The sequence below is a fragment of the Colius striatus genome, chromosome 14, assembly GCF_028858725.1.
Source record: "Colius striatus isolate bColStr4 chromosome 14, bColStr4.1.hap1, whole genome shotgun sequence".
NCBI lineage: Eukaryota > Metazoa > Chordata > Aves > Coliiformes > Coliidae > Colius > Colius striatus.
Genome location: NC_084772.1, coordinates 6,511,883 through 6,536,202, shown reverse-complemented (window position 1 = coordinate 6,536,202; position 24,320 = coordinate 6,511,883). Strand labels below are relative to the sequence as shown.

Here is a 24,320-nt window from a genome sequence, read left to right as displayed (position 1 = left end):
ATCATAACTGTATAGTTCAAATGTACACTTAAAAAGCAGCTCTGAAATAAAAAATAACCGAAACTACACCTTTCTGGGCAATATACCTGAATTCCAACACAGAAGAATCTCACATTATGAGAAAATTATTTTAGAAACATACCTCTTTCTATTTTGATCTCCTTGAGGATTTCACTTTTCTCTGCTAAATCAGTTCCGACAGTAGTCTCTAGTTCAGCAATTTGCATTTTCAGTTGCTGTACCTTTAATTTCCATTGATGTTCATGGGTCATACTGAAGATACTGTAATAAAACATGTGGCATATGAAAAACTTTTAGAGATCAGCTTCAACAGAAAATAATAAAGAAAAAAGCTTTTAGTGGCACAGAGACCACTGTCATCATGTCTTAGGAATTAAGTAAACATATGCTGGTCTGCTGCTGTTGAAACCAAGGCGCCTTTCTCAGGCTGCGGTTAAAAATCATGAAAGAGTTTGTGGGATGAGCAAAGAAACTGGCCTTAATTTAGAGCTCCAAAGTCAGAAAAATTGGCAGTGTTCAACACTTGTGGGACTAGAAAAGGAATTCAGATGCATAACCCAGAGTAATCCACAACTCCAAACCTCTGCAACTGACAAAACCATTCCTTCCACATACAAAACCTCTCAATGTGGAGAACTGGGATCACCCACCTGATGTCTTTTAAATCTGTGAAACATGCAGAACTTAAAGTCAGTTGCCCAGTCAAAGAAAAGTTGACTGCAATGTGACAACACTTTTCTCATACCGTAAAAATCCGATTCTGATACTGATTAAGAAGTACATATAAAAGTAATCTTTATCTCACAGTAATCAGAGAAGGGCAAATGAATTAGAATAAGTGTTTTGCCTGTAACACATAATTTACTTGTAAACTACCAATCTATATGCAATAAGGATTGCATGGACAAAGAACCAGAACCACTAAAACTACAACAAAATGTGTAACTCTGAAAGAAAATTAAAAACATGATATAACATACAGTGTAATTTCCAGTAAGTAAAATGACAAAGCAATGCAATGTGCTTTCATATAATGTAGACAGTGAGCACTGTGGCCTTCATATTATTATTAGTATTCAATAATTGCATACTTATTGACTGGGAAAATGTCCTTCATCTTAACCAATCATAAACCAGCTTATCCAACTTTGTACACATTGAAACGTGAAAAAGGGTAGGGTTTTTTAAAAAATTTATTTTTCACATATGTAAATCTTGTTATCTATCTATTCATCAATCTATCTCTCCCAGAGCTCCAAGTAACAAAAACCTTAACAGGAAAAAAAAAAGAGAAGAGAGAAATATGGGTAGCCCACACGGCTTCACAGACTGTACATGCTGACTGAAACAGAACTGTCTGTTTTGTTTTGATAGGTATGACTACATAAAGTGAATTTGAGTACATGCAAGTGCATTTTTATCTAATATATCTGAAGAATGACCTAAAGATTTAACGAAAAAATATTACAGCATGAATTGTAGATTCTGAAGTAGCAGCAAGAGTTTGTACTCTTAATTTGTGATCTTCATAAAAGCAGTTGTCTCTCTCTGTATTTTGTCTTTTTCCCTCATTCTATATCTATCTCAGCTATTTATGCAGTTTTCTAGGCACACATCATCTTACAGTGTGAAGGAGTGTCTTTTACAGCATCTATGAACTTAAGCATGCTTCCAAGTCCTACAGTAACACATACTTGACTCTGCCATAATTTTGAAGATAACATGCAATGAATGAAATGCATTAAACTCATACTCATTTCCATAACACTGCATAGGTACTGAAGAGACAGTGTGTTCTACAATGGCTTAGACTTGCCAAAGTTTGGCTGGTTCCCATAAGGAAAGAATAAATCTTAGCAAGAAAAAATATAAAATACCCTTAGTTTTCACACTAATAAAAATGTTTTCAAGTTTTAGTAATCATGATACATAGTTATATATGCATTCAGTATCTTTAGCTGCAGCCACTTTACTTTTCATAAGTATAAAGTATTTCAGTTTTGCAAAACACTATGCTGGCAGAAAAATCATTAATAGTTACTATGATAGCAATTCAGAATTTACATGTTTAAATGAAGAATATTTTACAGGACAGTTTTATCCAAGCCTATATAATGGTAACGTTTTTATCAGTTTGAATCAAGTCCTTTTCTGACATTTTCTTCCTTTTAATTTTAAGATTACTCTTACTTGAATCATGTGCAATTTCTTTCACATTTACTGTACTTCACTGGAGCCATCTGGGTAACTATAAATGGTCAACCACATCTGGCACCGTTTCCTTTGGAGGGAGTTTAAACACTGCTACATTTGCATTACAAGGTCATATGAAAACAATTCCTCCAAACCTTTTATCCAAATGAACTGTTTTCTTGGATACTAACTAAATAATAAGAGTCAACTGACAAATTCATACTTGTTCTTTGTAAACTTTTCAGAGCCAGTTCTGCAGTCTTGGCTTTGGCAAAATTCCCATCAACTTCAAATAAATTTAAAAAAAAAATAATGAAGAATGAGTTTGTGCTTTTTTTCCTCCATTAAAAGAAAGAAAGAAATATTTACTAATTATCTGGTACCAGTAGACAATAGCCTTTCCACTGCTAGCAACAGGTCAACTGCAGGAAAGTTGCAGTGTTCAAATGGGCGATTGAAGAAGTTGGCCATTAAACATTAGTTCCAATGAAATCATTCCTTAATCTTTGTAATTTCTTGCTACCTATATAGTAAGACAGAATGATGAAACATGAATCAAAGTTTAAATGGGAGTATATGAAAAAACACAGATCATTTTCGGTGAAAGAAAAGCCACACTGTCGATTACTGCATCATGTGAGAACCAGACTTAAAAAATTTAACAAGTTAAACATCCTTTACAGCTAATTCACTATGATTTAAATAGAAAATTTCAAGCCAAGTTCATAAGTTCATTTGTTTGTGAGTTATTTTGCTGTATAATGACGGATTGTAATCAGAGATATTTATAACACATTCAGACTAATCTACTATTTTGACTATTAGAACATGTATGAAAGCTGCTCCATTACAACTGAACAGTCAGAACACTATGAAAGTTTCCCTATACACTTACTGATATGACAAACCGTACCATGAATTATTGACACATATTCACAAACATACAATATGCATATGCACATTCAAGCACACAGTATATGAAGACCTATTAAATGGGACATGAATGGAGTGTTGTTTTGTTTGTTTTTTTTTTTTTTTTACAGAAACCATGACTTACCTGTTATACAACTTGTCATAACTTTCACTCAAGAGTTCCTTCTCTTTTTCTAGATCATTTATTCTTTCCTGTAACTAAAATGAAGAAGGATGCATCAAGCAATGCACAGCACAAAAGGAAATTACAATAAATGTGTAAAGACAATTAGTTAATAGCTTGTGGACACTGTCAGGCTTTTATTTGTTCTTCTTATACATCAGTCTCTTACAAGCTTCAAAGAAACACTTTTTTCACCACATGGATTTGTATTTGACCCAGACAGTCTTTTTCATGTTGTTTATTTGAAGCTAAGAGTAACATGTTGCAGTTGAACCACAGTACTTAATCACAGTCTGTCTTATGGAAAAAAAAATCCAACAAGTATAGCACTATAATTTTTTATTTCCATTTTGGTAAGTGAATATTAGTATTAGGTAGCTAATGGTTCCTGTAGAGTAAATATTTTTAAATTGACCTTATAGATACCACAAGTCCTTGCTTTCAAAATACTTACTAAAGTAAGACATGGTTTCTAAGATACAAGATGCTTTAACCCAGAAGATATCCTGCAGGCATTCTAATAGTTTAAAGGTTTGGAAGAAATATCTATGAGGTAACCTTGGCAAACTTGGGTCACACAAAACATGTTCAAACCAGGTAAACTAGGTGGTAAAACTTAAGTTGTTACAAAATGTAAGAAAAAACAAGTAAGTCTGAGACTCTTACAGCTCATGTTGAGGAGAATAAGGAATAAGTCACTTGATTTTTAGCCCTGTATCTTAGTGAATGTTAGTGACGCATTTGATTCCAAGAGCCACTAGATAAAGAAATAGAAGTGATTGATTTGAACTGTTGAGTAAGATCTAACACTACACTGTGCCATAACTACTAAAAAACTAGCAATATGTGATCAATACATCGATTACTATGTTTTTTCTTTTGGTTAACTACTTGTTTAGTAACAGAACTGAAATGAAATAGTATGCTCTAACCTCAGATATTGTTCAAACAGTGGTACAGTGATTACATGGCATGGGGACCAGGTATGGTTCATGATTCTATAAAATGTAAGCAGCAGTCACAGGTTTTTCTTTTTAATAGGACAAAAACATACATATTACTGGGTCAGCTTTCTAAATATGTTTGAAAGGGTCTATTCATATCTCCATATTTAAAAGGTGTCTTATTGTTAATTTTTCCCTTACATGTGTGAATTGCCTTAAGCAGATTCTAGCTCTCTTGAACACAATCTCACCTCCTCTATCCTTCGGTTTGAAATAGTTAATGATTGCAGCTCTTTTTCAAGACGGAGACACTTTAACCGTTCCTCTTTAAGCTGTAGATTCAGTTCATCTCCTTTTGCTATTAAAGCATCATGGCTGGTCTTTAAGCTCTTTTGGTTCTATGATAAGGAGGGAAGGAAAATACAAAGGGGGGGAAAAAAAAAGAAAGAAATCACATTTAGTAAATTGTTTCAACGCTGCATATTCAACCAGTGAGTGGTCTCTCATGGCAGTATTTAGGATACATTCTCAAAATGGTCAATGGGAGACGCTCTTGAACTAAGTAACGGAAAGCAACATGCCTGGCTGGGAGGAGGTAGCATTCTTGTTGCTCTTATGAACATTAAACCCTCAGTTCAGTCATGATGAACACAACCAAGAAATACATCTGTTAAGCAATTAAAAGATTTTGCTGTGGTTACGGTGGTTAGACATGCTGACCAAAAACACTGCAGTAGCAAGCAAAACTGAATGTTGACCACAGTTATGTTAATCACAGAGCTTGCCATAGTTCTGTTAACCCTTAATTGTAGATATATAATTGTTTCATAAGTCAGTTCTATTTTCCTGCTAGCAGTAATTTAACGAGGGACTTGTGATTTTTTTAACATTTTAATTTACTTCAATGGGTTAGATTAAGGCATATTTAACCAATTTTAATATTAAATGGAAGATGATGATAGAACCTCTATTTCCAGAATATTAGTTAATACTATACTGCCTACATTCCGCCACACTTTAATAAAGCCTCAATTTCAATGAAAATCACATTCAAAGCAGGACTTGAAACAAAAAAGCTCAAAAGCTAATCTCCTGTTTAACAAAATGATTATATAAAAATTTATGTCAAATATATGTATGAGTACAGATGTTTAATAATTGTAAACAGAAAAAAGTTGGCTTCATTTTTTCATATAGTACTCCTACAAAGTAGTATAAATGAAGAAGTACAAAGTGAATCCCATGCAAATTACTTAGGTTCACAAGAAGCCTGAATATCCTAGAAACAAAAAACCCACATAAAACTCAAAACACCAAGCTGATCTTCAGTCTTTCATGTCTCATTTCTCAGTAAGAAAAACATAATGAAGATAAATAATATTAGCACTCAGTCTTATTTCAGAGGGATAATGAAGTATATTACTCATCAATTTTTAAGTCTGTCTTCAGTGCTTGTCTTGCTCTGTCGTGTATCTTTGAGCTGAATTTTAATGACACCTTAAAAATAATTCTTTTAGGCTCCTCATTTATCTCCAAATTTCTTTCCTTTCTCTTTAAAATCAGAATCTTTAAAATCTCTAACCCTTCCAACTATTCAAGTGAACATGTCTTCTCTTCACCATCTCTCCACATCAATTTTTCCTGAAGTTCTTTATTTCAATAACTTGTGTCACTACAACACAGGATACATGAATTAAAAAAACAAATTCCACCTTGGCAAATCTGCCTTGCAAAGACTATTTCACCCCCATCTCTTTCCATAATTTCTAAAACCATTGAAGATATATTCAACAATTGTATTTATTCCACTCAACAACATCATTAAAAGCACTGAAAGCATCCTCCTGAAGTCTCCTTGCTTCAAATTTATTCTAATTCTTCAATGTCTCTGCTACTCTCGTGACCACTTTGGATTAACTTCTGTCACTGCGTTCAAGGGGATTGTGACTTCACCCTCATTACTTATTTTTTTCCAAAATGCATTCTTTATCTGGACATTCTTCAGCAGCACTTCTCCCATTATGCCCAAACTGCTTTCCATTCTGTTCTCCCCGGAGTATCCTAAGACTTAGGTCATTTCAACAATTAGGATGATTATTTTAGTTTAGCATTTCTAGTCTGGAATTCTATTTCTTTGGGAAATGTGACTAAATATTGTTTTCAATTAGAAATAATTCATTTAAAGAAAATGGGATATATTCGTCCTAGAAATACTGCATGAATGAACATGAACTGCTTTTGATTACAGTTGTGAAATTGCACTGATTGTTCAACAGAATTAACAATCTATAATATTTAAATCCAAATGAGCAGATTAGTGTATTTCATTTTGAAAATCATGGATGTTCAGTCTGTAAATTAAGTAAATAAACACAACAATGGAATCAATTATGTAATCCAAACAGCCCCAGGGTCCTTTGTTCTAACCAGATTGCACAATTCTGTCATTTAACTGACTATGTTAAAATTATTTATCAACAAAATTGTCCTTTAAATGTTTGGTTGCAAGATCAACTTTAATAACATTAGATGGAGCAGGGCTATAGGCTCTTATTCTGTCGTTTCACATTTTGGGCTAAGTTCCAGGATGAACATGGAGGAATTATATGAGTTTCAACTGGAAGGAAATGATAATGAACTCAATGGGCATAAAAATCAAGATAAACATTAAAACAAACCATAAAACCTGCTCTGTTGATAAGCACTTTAACGTGCCATCTAAAGTAGAAATTTTGGATTTTACAGTTACATTTAGTAGACACCTTTCAAACATTCAAATGATTGGAAATGGGAAAACCACTGTATCCATTATCTTGTTTAAAAAACCTCAAACAGATAGAAAACACACTCATCATTTAAAAAAATGCAGCATTCACTGTGAATATTAGAAACAATATCTTCAAATACCAGTTTGAATCCTAGGCATGTGTTTCTGTTCAGTTGCTGCTAAGAAAGAGGCATAAGTACTGTATGTTTGCTGTAAATTACCAAAAAGTTGCATATGCATTTAAAATGGAAGAGTTTACTTACTGTTCTGTATTTAAGAACACAAAAAGCCACGTGCAACCTGTCTGCTCTGGAATTTACAGTCTGCATAACTCACCCTGTGAAAATTCAGATTTCAGCTACTAACAGAAGAGCTGCTTTGGCAGAGAAGATACAGGTATGACACCAAAGTGGGGGAGAGAAGCAGAGAGAAACAAAAAGCAGAAGTAGAAAAACACAGGGGCATAAAGGAATGGAACAAAAATCTAATGGCAGAAGTGTTATTTAGCATGCTAAAATAACAAGAAGCAGGCAGCAGTAAGAGTTTACAAGGATATCCTGTGTTTCCACCTCATAAGGCTAAGATACTCTATCAATATTGCATGTAGGATTCCTACTCACAGGAAGTCCTCTGATCCCAAGGTGGTATCATGCTACCTCTGTGTGTATGCACATGTGGTCCTCCAAATACTTATGGGAAGAAGTAAAAAATGCTAACTAAAAACCACCTGGAATCTACCATGTGGCTGTATGTTCTGTGATATTTTAATAATATTGCTCTTTTCATAAAAAAAATCTATTACTTAAAACAACTCTCCTAAATAATTTCTATAAACTTATGAATGCAGGTTAAGTCCTAATGTCAGAACTCTAAAAAGCCAAACCTTCCCAACTTTATCAAAGACTGATAAAGTCAGGGAGGTGTGGTGCCCCTTCTTTAGTAAATCAGTCCATGTAAGTCAAAGACCTCTCTTTAAATGATGAGGAATTTCCTTCAACGGTCATATAACTCGGTTCATTCTCCACAATCTGCCTGGGATGCCTTTGCAGATAAAAATCTGTAAGACTTGCTAGACTCTCCTGAAAAAAGATAATTTTAAGACTAAAAAGCCCCACACACTTGAATCACATAACACACAGCACCCAAGCTTCTTCATTTTTGTGTACTCAGCATTGACTCAGAATCAAGAGCTGTGTATATTTATTTCCCATTTATACATGCTTATGTGATGAGAGTAAAGGAATGTTGCTGATCAAATTGCAATTACCTCTTGAAGCTGGAGAAATTTTCCTTCCATTGCTGAAAGAGCATTACTTTTCTCAACCAGCTGTTTACGGACCTTGATCATTTCCACGTTGTCCCGAATGTTTAGCCTTCAAAATTGTACCAAAAAAAATGAGCATAAAAATACAAAACGATCCTTTTTTTTTTTCCTGAAAAAGAAAGGTTTAATTCCTTTGCAAATCAGCTTTCTGCAACACATTTGGGAGAAGGTTTGATTTGTAACACTCAAATAAATTTCTTCTACAGTTCACATTACAGAATTTAGGTAAATATTCTACTGCACAATGACATAACAGCTTCAATCAGTACATATACACCTTTGTTTATTCTATCAAACTACATATGCCAGAAAGAGAAAACAGTCCTATACCTAAATAGATTGTTCTCCATTCACTTCTTTTCCACCCTCCAAAGCATTTGGTGTAAGTCGATTTTCAGGAGTTTCCTCTTAGAGTTTAAACTTATCAAATACTACTAAGAAAGAGTGACATCACAACTATGACTATAACAGCTTAAGACTGACATTGAAACAAGCTGTAAGTATGCTTTAACTACACTAAAATCACTTAATATTCATGCAGATGTTCTTTATTATTACAATTCTAAGACTGAATTGAAAACATACTAAGAGAAAATATGTTTAAAATAACTCAAAATTTAAAGAAAATATTTAATTAGACCTTTTCCCTTACTTAGTGAAACTAAACCCTATTATTTTCAGTTTCTGCAAGTATAGTTAGACCAATTCTGATTTGTATTAATATAAAATATAATAAAATCAGAATAAATCTTTAGCATTTGAAAAGGTAACTTCTCTTCCAATATTTACCTGCTCCAGACATATTGGACAAATTGTCACAATGCCATGCTGGAGCAAGAAAATGGACTACAAAGCTTACACATCTGTAAACCAGCTGAAGACATGAAATACTTTCCTTTTATTTTGTAAAATATCAAAACCTATTGTGTTTTGGCATTGCCCAGTTAATTTTACTTACACAGAAGATAAACACACTCACAAAACTGGTATCTTCCCCAAGAAACATCCCTAATGCAACGCTAGAACCATCATGTGTCTGAAACATGTTATCTACATAAACTCAAGTTGTGGTATGACAGCAGCACTGTCTCATGCTAGCTATTTAAAAGCTAATGTAGTGGCACGTTTTTATTAATCTTGCTCCTCACATCAAACAAAAGGCTCTGATGACTTCAAAGGCTTTTTCTTTTTTAAGCAAGGAGCTTTTTTTAAAGTATGAGGCTTTTTTTTCCCCGTTTTTTCTTTTTAAGTAGAAAAAGAAGCAGATGATAGTGAAATTTATGATGTACAGATGTAAACCCCATGGCTCCTGACAATCAACATTAACTATTTTTTCAGCAGTGAATGAAACAGCATTTGATTTAAACAGGTTTGGAATACTGATATTATGAAGTAAATTATTCAAATCTGGAAGTGAAAAATTACTTTTCATTGTGATAATTTAATTTCTTACAATTATAAGAGTATTCATCTCAGCTACAGAAAGCACGTGCAATTAATTTCTTATTAGTGCATTACATTGATCACAATCTCAGCTCTCATTATAGGCAAGAGCAACAAAATTATTTCTCTACAGTATGACTACCATATTTGATTTATTGAAATACAATATGTCTAAGAAGTATCCAGTGCACCTATGTACATGACAAGGAGACTGCTGTGAAAGAAAATAAAATCATTTCAGATTTCATGGGCTGAAACCCATCTAGGTCGACCTGCTTCTGCAAGGGGGTTGGACTAGATGATCTCTAAAGGTCCCTTCCAACCCTAGCATTCTATGATTCTAAAGCTGTACTAAGATAGCTCATTCAATATTTTCTCTATTGACAAAAAAGCCAAAAAAATCTGCCTCAGAACGTGAAGACAAAGAAGTAGACCTGGAGCAAAAATGAGAAAAAGAAAATAAATAACCCTTTTGTGGCTGTAACCTGAGCAAATGGGCTCCAGCACGCCTTCTAGTGCACATGCAGAGAAAGGAACGTGGTCTCTACTCTTCCACTCCAAACCTCATTTTAAAGCTAGACTGAAAATTTTGAAATTGGAAATGAAGTTAGGAGAAAGTGATTCACAGAAACAGCTAAGAATTATGTTTGGGGCTAATGTCTGAAGTACACCAAAGACAGAATCTCTTTTCCAGGTCTCTTAAAGAGAGATCTCATAGTTCTAAACCATATAGAGTAAGGGTCCTAACAACAGGGAACCAGCTGTGTGGGAATGGGAGACTGATAGCAACCTACACCAGATGTAAATGATTAAAGAAAGAGTCTTGACCTGCACTGTACAAATTTATGCCAGCAAATCCCAGATGGTTAAGCTAATAAAATTGAGGTCTAATTAAAGCACATCCCTTGAATCTTGTCTTTGCTTCCATATGAGCAGGACATGGATACAACACTGAGACTACTCTTCGAAAGTCCTGACTATTCTGTCAAGTGGATCTGTGGGTCATAAACTCTCCCCATTCACATTCAGGACAAGAAAACCAAGCAAGTAAAAAATATCACCACCATACTTCTCAGGGTCACTTTTCTCTGTTTAGCAAAGTAAACAGAAGGTTTCCAAGCTAACAGTTGTCAAACCCAAATGCATCCATGGCCAAGTTATATATATATACACACTTTCAAGCAAAGAAGTAAAGAATAAAACATTAATGTGCAGAATTCTTCTCATTTTACAACACTTAGGATCCAACAGGGTAATAGGCTGATACATATTATGTTCTTTCATTTACTTCTGCTTTTTGTAGGAAGTCAAATATCAAGCGGAAAGAACACTCTACCTTCTAATAGTACCTTTATGTTATAACTAATAGTGCATTTGCAATAGCCAAACCAGTAGCATTGCATCAATAGTCTTAGTAACTTGGATGCTAGAGCTATTTAAATTCTATATTTGTTTTCCTGGCAAAAGAGCTGTCTATAAACAAAAAAAAAAAAAAATCATTTTTAGGGATAAATATGGAAAAACAGACAAGGAAATGCAAACATAAGGAGGTTTTTATATTAGACATGATTTAGCAAATTCATAGTGCCTTTAGAGTTTTAGATTTTTTAGATAAATCCATAAGCCTTTAGATAATGCAGGGTTTAATCTAGGCCTACAATGCTATAATGCAGACACAGAAGTCAGGAGTATCATATGTCATGCACTCACGTCTACAAATCTACACATTTAATAGACTTAATTCCAAAGTCATGTAGCATTAAAAAATGCCAGAATTAAAAACTGAGGGCTAAACATTTTTTTCTTTAAAAAACTAGCCAAACGAAAATGGAGAAACGTGCAAATACTCAATAACTGTTTCATAAGTGCATTTTGGGATGGCTTTAAAAATGTTTTGGGAAATTAAGTTATTTGAAGCTATATGCTGGCTAAATATGATTGTTTAGACTTAAATCTTTTAACTTGTGCATTGTATATCAGAGACATCGAATTATGAGGATGTTGTGGTTTTGGCCATCTTTAAATTAAAAGCAGTCAAACTAAACATAGTTAAATTCTGTACTTAAGAAAATGTTTAGTCTAACAACCCACAGGCCAAGTTTCTCCCTTCTGTCAGAATTATATATTCCTGAAGCCACCCCCAAACAATAACAAAATATTGCAAAAAACATTGATTGCAGCCATGTTACAATAATTGTCTCAGAGAGTTCACTGCACATGAACTCGGCTTTGTTAAAAACTGCAAAAGCAGCTTTAAAACATTACTGTATTTCTTATGAGTATGGGACTCAAGGTAACTAGTATCTCCCTTCCCTACTGCTGATGGGTCAGTGATTATTAACTGTGACCACTTCACTACTTGGAAACCACAGTTATTTCAATCACAAGAATTCCTTAATGATGTAGACGAAGAAAAAATATTTTCCTAAAAGTTGAAAGTAATCTAATGGTTATTTCCTAAAGGTTTAAAGTAATACCAGTCTGAGATCAAATGGTACTACAACACAAAGGTTGGTACAAGCACATTTATGTCCTTTTTGCACTACACAGTGCCTAAAGAATTTCAATAGATGAGCTTAGAATAGTAATGTAACTGGATGACAGCCAAGTCTTTTCTTACAGAAGACAAGGAAAAGCTGCCAATTGTACCAAAATTCAGACAGAAGCTACAAAGACATAATATGATGACCTTACCAGTCACCCAAATTTCCAGTTTTCTTCCAATATTCCTCTCTGCTGATGCAAAGAATTAAAACCAAAATTATGTAGAACCTATAAACTTATTTGTGTAATAAAACCAATAAAATCACTAATATATGCTGTTCTAGATAGCATTTACTAGACTGTCAGGAAAGAAAGCTAACAAAAATCTCCTAAAGATATTATGTATAGGTACTTATAGTTACAATTAAACCTAAAGAGAGTAGCATCCCTCTAAGTTCTATATCTGGTTTGTTCAGCATAAAAATACAACTTGAAATACGTGGGGATTAATAGCCTTCCATAAAGTATTCGAGTGGCAAAATTAGAGTATGAACAGCATTCTAGATATGTACAAGTGGACATTTTTCAATCTCTTTCCCAGTGTCTTCAGTCAAACTTGGGAACTCTTCAATACCTTAAAATATCTTCTATTACATTTCAAACAAGAAATAGAAAATATTTCCAGAAGTTCAAACACGTAGTAATTTAGGCCAAGTATCATGGATTGTATACAAGTAATCTGATAAACATAAATCATAGAATCATAGAATGGTAGGGTTTGGAAGGGACCTTTAGAGATCTCTGTACTACTTTTTATAGCTTGACTTTAAGGATTTCTTAGCTGAATTTGAAGTGTATCTTTACTTCAAAACTTCTTAAGAATTCCATAGAAATATGGTACTGACATCAAATTTATATGTTATCTTCCATTTTTGCCTGCTGTACTTAAATAACAGTGTTTATCTATAGAAAATGAAGCACAGATTTTTATCTGATTATGTGTAAATAATGAAAAAATATCTTTAAAACATTTTCCAAATTCACTGTAGGCACAGACTGAGAAATTATTTATGATAACAAGTTCTTTAACCTATTTAAACTATATAAAGGAAATTCTGAATAGGGAAGACTGATGACTTGGTGAATTATTTAATAGCAAACATTATGATGTATTATTTATGTAGCACCACTGATGCACGAAAGAATGCTCACACATAATAACGGGGTTCCTTCCCTTGAAAGGCAGTTAAAGAATTGACCATATATTTCTCATCCAAGTAGAACTTTCATTGAAATGAAACACGTAAGGAATGTACTTCACGTATTAGATCCTTAATACAATTAAAAGCAACAGACTGAAATTGAAACAGTCAAAAGAAGGAAAATATATATAAAGTTACATAATTTTGTGTATATTTTTGCAAATGTGAAAGAAGGAGAAAGAAAAGAGATTAAACTAATGGAGGCTTTATTGTGAAACACATTTCGCAAGAGTGTTTGTCCACCTTTGTTTCACTGCACAGCTATACCACATCCCTTCAAATGTTTGCTGATCTACACATACAGAGCTGTTCTTTTCTACTATTTGTAGACTCCAAATTATCAGTGGGTATTACTGAATGTTACCCACTATGAACCTATATCTAAAATTTTCTAAGAATTATATTGCAAAAACAGTAGATAATTGACACTTAATGAGTCCCACTTCAGTTTAAACTGGATCAGCTGGAAATGAATTTTCTAAAATGGTAATTAAATTCTTTGTTTATTTGTGAAAGAACATCATAACCTATTACCACAAAAACCTCCTTGCTTAGAATTATCCATGGCTATGTGGAAAAACATTTTATGATTTAGTTTCACCTAAGGGAAAAATAGATAAAGCACATGTTTCTTAAAAGAACAAATAATTTTCACAGCTGTATATAAACATTATGACACAGCTCTTCTAATGCCTCTGCCATGGAGATTCCTGTTTTTCACAATACCTTTGGCATTTTGTTTCTTGCTCTTTCAGCTGTACGATGGATTCTTCAATTTCCTTTTGTTTCTCTCTCAGCTGACTCACAAGTATCTCTTTGGTACGTTCCAGTTGCTCAATGTGTTCCCTCTGGGTCTCAATCACAGTCTCCCTGCAAGCATAAGCATCTTACACTTCAAAATCACTAAGTATTTAATAAAAGAAAGGAAAAAAAATAATACTCAAGAGAGCAAAAATTTTGAACAAATATTCAACAAAATTTGTATTTCTTAATGACCTGCAGCACAACAGAGGTTTAGGAGTTCAACTTACTACGAAAATAATTAGAAGCCACCAAATGAAAAAATGTGAATAGTACATAACAGATAAATAATTAAAACACATTGTCAAACACAACACAAACTCTTAAAATAAATGTTTACATGGATTGTTTAGTGGAACCTAGCTGAAAACATTATTCATGGTTTCTTATACTCTGTATTAAACATATCCTCTTCTTAATCCATTAGTTCCAAGCATTTTCTGGAGAGGAAAACACTACTATGAGCTACGTAAAGAATACAAGATGTTCCACGGATGGAGTAGTGAATTTATTTTTAAGCTTTTATTCTGAGTTTAGGTAACTTTACACCAAAATGTTCAGATGATGTGTCCTTAATAGTGGAACTTATTCAGTTAATACAAGTAAAAAAAAGAACGGCAGAAAACCACAGACATCATGGTCCAAATATTTTAGTAGGCCACAACTTTGAGATTTTGATTTTCTTGACAATATAATCTCAGATATCTTTTCAACTTAGATTTTGCACTTAAGGTGCTTTCTGCTTTTGTCATTTTTGTCTGGTAGTAAGCTAGGTAGCATTACATTCTAGCAAAAAGAGAGGCTTACCACTGAAGATCAATGTTAACTTCCAGTCAGTTCTTGCACATCTACATTTTGCTTTCTAAATCCCTGATCCTGTTTTCCATCTGAAAATCCCTTCTGCATTGTTACCAGTGTCATTTTTATCAGATCCAACATCTTTATTTTCTGAAGTGAAAACTTCTGAAGAAGGTATTTTTTTTCCCCTTTCAAGACAATGACAAGTTTTAACAATAACAAAAACTAAGAAATCTGAAAACCATACAATTTTCTTATCTCAGCCCTTGAATCCTCAAGCAGACTCTGTTCATGCCTTGGGACCACAAAATCAGGTGATTTCATTTCTAAATCCAGAACTGCCATTTCTGAAAACAAAGAAAAGATTACTTTCTGTCACATTGAATGAAAAAGCAGTCAAGAAAACAACATTGCCTATAGACTAGAAACAACTCCTGTACTGATGCCATGAGAAGTATTTTTAAGTCAAATTCACATGGAAAGAGATAATCACAGTACCTACAACACAGCTGCTGCAAAATTTCAATTATAGGTGATACAGCATGCACTGTTAAAGAGAAGTGTTAAAAATGTCTTAAAATGCTCTTTGAAGATTTTACATTTAAAGACAGAACAGAGATGGTGTCTTCAAAGAACAACAATATCAGTATTACTGAACAGAAACGTGGACTTGTAGTCACTTTTTCTCTGATAGCACTTTCTTTACACAATCATGTATGCTATTTACCTAGACAAGCAATTAGAGTACCCTTTTCAGCAGCAGTGCAAATAACTTCCCTATGTTCTTTAGAAGCATACTAAGTCCCTGATGAAGAAGAAAAGTGAGAGGTTATTTAAGGTACTTAAGGTAGAATAGTTAGTTCAGAAGCAAAAGCAACAGTTTCCCAAAATCTCCTTCTCCTACTTTATTGCTTCAGCAAGAAAAAATTAATGAGGTTTTGAGGTAGGGCAAAAATATACCTTATCATTCAAATACAGGATTAAAGCTGCCATCCCTCAGTCCCCCAAACACAGTCACCTAGGTTCAAGCTACAATAATAGCAGCAGGTTCACAAAATGACTGAAAAAACATTAAATACTTTGCCTATATGCTGAGTTAACTTGATTTATGTAGATAGTTCACATTTTGCTATTTAATTATTATTTTAAGGTATTGGAACTTGTGCTATAGATGTATGTGCATATATATTAGTATAAAGTATATATTATTTATTTATTTTTATTTAAGTCATGAGATATCTTAGATGGTTGTACTCAACAAATACAATAATGAGAGAAACCAGTGAGTATTTAGTGAACATTCATACCTGACATCTTTTGGATCAACTTGCTATGATATTGGTAAAGCAGTCTATGCTCATGAATATTATAGAAAATATTTTCTGACCTTCTGGAAGACAACACTACTGTGCTCCAGTTCTGAGTACTGGTTACTAGATTTTTAAATAAGCCTTCACCACAGAAGACAAGAAATTGCATAGTGCTCAAGTTATCAGAATGTTTTCTAGTTTGGAGAATCTCTTAGAACTGAGAGAGGCACGCTACAATTTCTGTGAAATCTCTGAACATTAGCTGAACTGGATGTTCTGTAGAGAGCTTTTCCTTGGTTTTTTTTTTCCTTCCTCATATTTTCTTCAACTTAAGAACCACTGCCTCAATCGACATGGCCCCAGTCTTAGCTCTGCACAAGACATCTTTGATCTGGATCTGTTTTTTTGCACAGAGAAGTCTTAACAGCATGCCATATCAATATCCGATCTTTAATCCTTGAACCAAGTTGGCCTCTTCTTTCTAACAGCACTGGGTCTTAATACATTTATTACATTTCTACCCTATTTTAAAATTGTTAAAACAAACAAACAAAAAGTTTGGGAATAAAATTGATATTCATTATATAAACCATGAAAATGTAGGTGTATTTCAAGTGTCAAAACACACACTATATTACATAAGCAAATTAGTAGTCAATGGCTTCTTATTGCCTGTTCAAACACGGGAAAATTGTTTTTGTTTTAATAAAGCTGAATAATCAACGTGTATAAGCTATGAATCAGGCTGACGGCAAGTTATAGCATGTTTTTTCTCCATGTCACCCTCCCACCGGTCTTTGTTTTAGTTAAAGAGACAATTCTCCTGTCTCAGTTTTGAATCAGGGGCATAGCTGTATTTTTTTTTTTGAACATTACCTGTACAGTGTGTTAAGTTAACTGAGTACAACTACTTGTACAAATGTTCATATGAAAGTAGAAAGGTTTTGAAGTGTAATTTTCAAATGTAGCTACCATAAATAAGGGACAAAGAATAGGACTGCCTTAAGTAGTAAGTCTTGACAGTAAAAAGCATCATTAAAGATGGCTGCACTGTGGTTTTTGCTTTTGAAAGTCCACATGTGTCACAGATTTTTCAAGTCTGCCGTGTTGTGCACACGTGTATGAGGAGAGTATAACAAACCTTGAAATTAAAAAAGGAAAAACATGTGCAAACAAACTACAGATGTAAAACTTTGTTATAACATGATAAAGCTAAACTTTTTGATATATTTCTTTTGTAAGCCTTTAAACATGTAGAGAAGCTATACTAAGAAATTCTCATGCTTTTAACTATTAGAAAACTTGTTTGATGATGATTTCATTTTCAAATCTTTTGCTTTACTCCTACCACTGTCAGAACTTCAAAGGTAAACAAGTTATCGTGACTGCTGCAAGAATACAAGAAAAAGAGGGAAGAACAATCTTTCTGCCTCCAGGTACTACTGATGAACAGAAAAGAGTATGTACTTGATATAGTGAAGCAATAATTAGTGGTACTATGGTTTTTAATAAATGTAAATCATACCTTTCTTTCTGTGTTCCAGCATGACAGCAGCCTCACTCACTTTTTTGAGACCAGTGTTAACATGAGATTGAACAGTGCTATGGCCTTGACTCTGGAGCTGCTGTTTGGTTGGAATGAGTTTGCTGCGGAGACCCTTGTTTTGTTTCTCAAGCTCACCAACTCTCCTTTGCAAACACTCAATCATTTCTTCCAGCTCCACAGCCTGACCCAGCCGCTTGGGGCCGCCACCAAGCTGTCCAGATCTTTTGATATAGTTAATAGCCTGACTCATCTTGATGACCAGTCTGGGGAAAATAATAAAAAAAGATGAAAAAGAATGTGAAAAGTCAGCATAAAAAGCCTTCTGTTGAAAGGAACATAATCGCTGTGAAGACTTCAGCATAGAACCTGAATAATAAATTTCAGGTTTTGATATAACTATTACTGCCTGTGAAGAACACTTTGAAGATAATTGAAACCACTGTGCAGCAATCTGCTTTATAGCACTGACAAATAACAGTTTCCTAAGGCTTATCATTTAAGGTTAGTAAAGGGAGGACACATATTTACTCCATATGCTGCTTAAATGTAATTTTTAACGCATGACCTTATAGGGGAACCCCTGCATACTGTTAAGTTCAGTTACAGATTTGGGATGTGGTGGGGTGAACTATAAAAGCTAAAATCACACAAAACATTCAACTATTGAAAGAATGCTAATAATATGCAACATTCCAATGACACATCATTTCTTGTATTTTAGGATTTAAACACATACTTCACTTCTACATTGGCTAAAATATAAAGGTGAAGATATTTAAGGAGGTACTCTGGAAAAAGAGATTTACTAGTTCTCACTACCATACTCAATTTTATACTTGGTAAACATTACCAGTGTGCTTCAGAGAAAGAACGGTTAGCTGAAAAATGTAATTAGATACAGAGGGTATGGTTTTCATCTGTCTTTAAAAGAATACAAATTTTGCTTTTGGCATCTCAGGAGTTGTACCTTTGATTTCCTTTAGTTTTGATAAACATTGGTAAGCTAGAACAAAAGGCAGAGAGGGCACATGGAGGTGATGTAATATACAAGAACAGAAAACATACCCAGCAGTAAATGAAAAAAACTTGGCATATAAAGAAAGAAAAGGTGGCTTTGATGAGAGAGACAAGTTCAAGACTTTACAAAATTGGTCGCACATCTTCAAGACCTGTATCTAGTTTACAGGGAATCTATTTTTGCAGGCCCAAAAACCCCTGAACATAACGACACACTTCATTTGTTTAAAGGGGCTTGTTTTATTTTTGTATACTTGTGGACAGAAGCTTCTACTTAAAAGAACAAAAGTGAAACAAAAAAAAAAAAATCCATAATAACTTTAGGATGTCACAGAATGTTACTTGCCTGGAAGCAGTTTTTTTGTTTATCTGTTTTTTTTTTTCAGTTTACTTTTGCAAATTCATTCCAAACTTTTAGTTACAAGGGTTTGGGCATGAATAAAAATAGCTTAAGGAGTTAACATTTTTCCCTGGCAATCTAGACAAACACAGTATTTTATACTTTCTGTGCCTTAAAATATTAATTCAGGTATTCCAGTTTGGACATTCTGTGTAATTTTACCTAAGTGGATGATAAGTGTCTTTGATAAGTCATCTAATAGGACCACAGGAAATGCCACATGGAATAAGGGAACAATTATTTTGTTCTACCATCTTGTACTTAATAGTAGGCTGATAGAAAAGACTGAAGTTCTGTCATGCTGGTCAATTTTATCCAGACTCACTGAACATTGAGTTAAAAGGAAAGAATGTTTTGGATGTTAGGAAAGTATTAAATAGTCCTATCTACAGAGACGGTATCTTCAGATGCCCTTTCATGAATTGCTTAACTTCTGACAAGATGCTAGCTTTGATACAGCAAGATTTTATAAGCCTAAATACCACACAATGTGAACAAAAAGTCACAGGGCTTTTGGATCAATTAGCCCTCCTGCAATGTAGTAATACCATGAACAGTTAGGCTGAGTCCAGACTGGCTTGCCAGCATAGGACTAGGTTTAGCAGTAAGCCTAAAGTTGCTTGTGTACACAAAATGAATACACTGGGTACTGTGCCTCCTATGCTACTTGGAACATCTTCAATGAAGTTATCTATCACCTGGAATAAAGGAGAGCAGATCACAATTACAAAGATATTTTAAGGTGAACTAGATGATAAAAGGCCAGATGCTAGTCAACGTCTTGGAGGACAGAGAAGGACAAAGTACGGGGCAGAATCTCTTTATATTGGCCATTTTGATTCTAGAATTAATTTCTCGATGAATAATTAGGCTACTACAACTGCAACTTCAGTTGACAGAATATCTGTTGTATTTGCACTCAGATAGCATAGCTACGAACCCAAGGTACCAACTCTGAAGTGGTGGACAGCAGTGTACTTCTCTACACGATCCAGTACTGTTCACCCCAACAAATATCCCACATACCACAGAGATAACCAGAAATCAATACCAACAGGAATTCCTATGAGTGATTCCTGCCACTACTTTAAAAATTCTTCTCAGAGAAATCAGTGTAATTTTTAATTTACTGTTAATGCTTTAAAGAGCAAAAGTTTTTTTGCAAGCTAAAATACCTTTTCATTTTCTCCTCTTGCACATTTTCATGCTGTTTGAGTAAGATGTTCTCATCCTGTAATCGAAGAAATCTGTCTTCCAGATCATCTCGACTGATTCGTGATATAGCTTGTCGAGCTCTTGTATTCTGTGTAGTTGATGATTCTACACAAATCAAGACAATTTTAAATTCTCTTCAATACAATCACCAACATGCAATCCAAAGTCTAGCTCATTTTGAAATACTGAAAAAAAATTGAAGTTTTCAAGTCATTGGATATTTTTTACATTTGTATCAGTCTGTTGATGATTTTTTCAGATTTATTGATGTCTAATCACTTCCTTTCTCCTTCTTCTTACAGGTTAAAAAAAGTGATTTAAAGGATACAGCAAACTGACTACCTATGAGACAACACAAAGGAAATAGCTTAGTAAGTATTGTCATATATACTACTTAAAAAAATAAGATGATAATTACCATAGAGATGCTTTCTAATAGGCTTCAAAGTTAACTACTGTCTTCAAGCTTGAAAAGATAACTCATGATGCTGTGAATTCACTCAGAAACAAGACTAAGCCCAGTAGTTCTGTTGTAACAGTATCTGAGTCACAAGTCAGATTTGCACAGTATGTTTTGTTGCCATTTTGATAAATGGGTCTTGTCTCTTCCTCGATTCAACAAAACAATTCTTCCTTCTAGAGGGATGAGCTCAGTGAGATTTCCAGTTTTTCCACATCTCACAGCAACTCCCCTCTTATAACAAGCAACAAGATCACAGAATGGGTCATAGTATCCTTTAGAATTTAATCCAGATTTTGAATGGCATTTGAACTGAATCTTGTAAGTGAGAATGTCAGAAGCATTTTTAGAAAGACACTAAAGAAGCCACTGATCAAAGTCTGTAATTTTAATAAACAGCAGCTGGTACAAACCTTTAAATCCCCCAATTCCAGCTACAGTCAGACCTACATCTCTCACAGGCAGGTCCCCCACAGTTTCATCAGCTGGAACAGACATGTCTTATCTATGGACAACAAAATCCAAATGAAATTCTTCAATTGTAACTTCAACTGCAAGACTCAGGTAAACTACAATGTATCATACCAAATGAAGGGAAAAGGGCAGGTTCACTGATATGACAGACTCGTACATCACAGAATCATAGAATGGTAGGGGTTGGAAGGCACTTTTAGAGATCATCTAGTCCAACCCCTCTGCAGAAGCAGGTTCACCTAGATCAGGTTGCATAGGAACATGTTCAGGTGGGTCTTGAAGACCTCCAAGGAAGGAGCCTCCACAACCCCTCTGGGCAGCCTGTGCCAGGGCTCCCTCACCCTCACAGGAAAATAGTTTTTTCTTATATTTAAGTGGAACTTTTTGTGTTCCAGCTTCATCCCATTACCCCTTGTCATGTTGCTAGCAACTATAGAAAAAAGGGATGTCCCAACCTCCTGACACCCACCCTTTAGATATATGTAAATGTTAATAAGATCTCCCCTCAGTCTCCTTTTTTTCTAGACTAAACAGCCCCAGTTCTCACAAATTCTCCCATCTCAAATGTATTGCTCAGAGGACAATCTAAAATTTCAAGTTTAACATTGTACCAGTTTTAGTCTGTGGACAAAATATGGCCTCTTTCCTATGCAATAGCTTCACTGCAGTTAATGTGCAAAGAATTAGTTTTTCAAAGTTGTAGTTCTGTGTCTTCAGCAATCTTTGGGCTAAGACTATATTTCTAAATACATGTGAGAGAGAGCTGTTTGTTTAATTTTTTGTTTCTTCCTTTTATGACAGGTCAAAGCTTAAGGCATCAACTGGTAGATGAGTTATGCCATCTTCCACATTTTGAATGGGACTGTTTGAAAAAGATGCTAAAGGTTATGAAGTCCTTTCAGTGTTGCCTAACTTTCTCTTAAGTCTTATTTTGATCATTGTCATAAGAGAAATTACTTTCTAAGAAAGAGGCTCTCTGATGAGTGATTCTCATAAATCTGAACACATTTCTTTCTTGAGGCAAGAGAGAGCTTAGCTTCATGACAAAGTGAGATTAGGAAAGTATTAATGTGAGAAACTACTACATTTGCTCCAGTGTAATACATGAAGATACTTGTTAATGACTAGTTTTTCTTTCTTTTCTTCCAGTGCAGATGTTGGTCATAGACTCAAGAAAGGCTGGAATGGCAAGAAAAGAGTCATGAACTCCTTTGGACCATCTTTTTTTCTCCTGTTACTACACTCTTCAGGTGATATAAATCCTTAGTGAGCCCAAAAACATCTATGAAAGCATTGGGAAATTAACAGTGATGTTACTAAACACCTGAATCAGAGGATAGAAGTGACAAAATATAATCCACAGACATTGCAAGAAGTATCTGTTAAATCTGTCACAATCAGAAGTGCCACTAAAGACTGACACCTTCATCTACTAGTGAAGTCTTCTATCACAAACAAGTTACCTTATGGCTTTGTCCAAAAGGAAACAAAAGGATTAATGAAAGTTTATTTTCCAGCAAGACAATCTTGCTTTCAGTCTTTTGGTATTTCATCACCAAACTTTCAGATAAAGTATTATTTTCAGCTTTCACTGTTTATAACAATCTGAACATATTTTTCCTTTACATGGAACAAACGTTTCCTTGTCACAACTGTTGGAATGCCTGACCTGACATAACCAATGGCACAACTCTAATGACAGACAAATATTAACTGGAATCCAGCTTCTCAATGTCCTTGTCTCTTCTTGTGTTATCCATGCAAATATCTCAGAACTTTCTTGCAATTTGTTAAATTAGCATTATCTGCAGTCATTGACTTTACTCAGGTCTAGATTAACTATTGAAGACATCAATTATATGTCAGTGTATCAATATCTCTAAAGCAACTGAGATTAAAGTGAAATAGAAACTTTTAGCTCTAGATGATCAATCCGAATTTGGTTCATGATGGTAGCAAGGAGAAGATGCTACCTTTATGTCTTTCTAGAATGTAGTTGTCACAAATGAAAAATGACAGGTTTTTTTTTTTACATTTCAGAGGCCATGAGCTAAACACATATTTCATTAGTATGACTCTTCAAAGTTTGTAGCCTATCAAAATCAAGCTGCAAAAATTCTAGCCCAATAACAGGCACAGGCAAACATTACTGTTGTTTAGTATTTGTCACTTGCTAAAGAAACTTTGACACTGAAATCTACCTGTTATTTTCAGTGTGAGAGAAATCCATTCATTCAAAAAAACCCAAAGACAAAACAACACATGCTTGTTCCTTAAATAAACAACCCCTTGCCTGTAGTAACTCATTACTGGCTGCCACAAGAATACTGAAATACTTAAGTTGTAAACAAACAAATACAGCAGGGCTCTACATGAAAGATAGTTTTTATTGGCAACATTACATGACTTGAAGACAAGTGTCAAAATAAAGCTGCTATAAATGTGAAGCCTCAAAAACTTAAGGGTGAAATTTTCAAAAGTAAGTGTTCATTACAAAGTAATGGAAATTAAGTATCTATAGGTGAAAAAAAAAGCTTTTTAAATAGAGGCAGTACAAACCTGCCTACTGGTTTTAGGGATGAAGAATAAAGTTACAGATTTACATTTTGGCTTGGCTGTTTATTTGCCTCATAAGTAACTAAAGAGACACCTATGTCTCAAATAATCATCCACAACTGTAATTAACGCATCTTCTCAGAGACAGAACACTTCAAATAGCAAATGTTTTACATATGTTACAGCTACTTTTTGACTACTACCTCAGT

General features: G+C 34.2%; 1 protein-coding gene across 4 annotated transcripts in view; it reads right to left on the bottom strand.

The window, feature by feature from the left end:
* Positions 1-24,320, bottom strand: part of RPGRIP1L (RPGRIP1 like) — a 66,643-nt gene that overhangs the window by 40,667 nt on the left and 1,656 nt on the right. For all 4 annotated transcript variants that reach the window (XR_009819743.1, XM_010201051.2, XM_062007641.1 and 1 more), the window contains exons 2-10: positions 21,495-21,586; positions 20,582-20,726; positions 17,969-18,252; positions 15,381-15,480; positions 14,261-14,404; positions 8,289-8,394; positions 4,506-4,652; positions 3,272-3,345; positions 143-282 (exon numbers count right to left, since the gene is read on the bottom strand). Coding sequence is in view for 3 of the 4 variants with exons in the window: in XM_010201051.2 (XP_010199353.2) it covers positions 143-282; positions 3,272-3,345; positions 4,506-4,652; positions 8,289-8,394; positions 14,261-14,404; positions 15,381-15,480; positions 17,969-18,252; positions 20,582-20,726; positions 21,495-21,579 (1,225 nt within the window). In the remaining variant the exon portion in view is untranslated. The remainder of the gene's footprint in view (positions 1-142; positions 283-3,271; positions 3,346-4,505; positions 4,653-8,288; positions 8,395-14,260; positions 14,405-15,380; positions 15,481-17,968; positions 18,253-20,581; positions 20,727-21,494; positions 21,587-24,320) is intronic.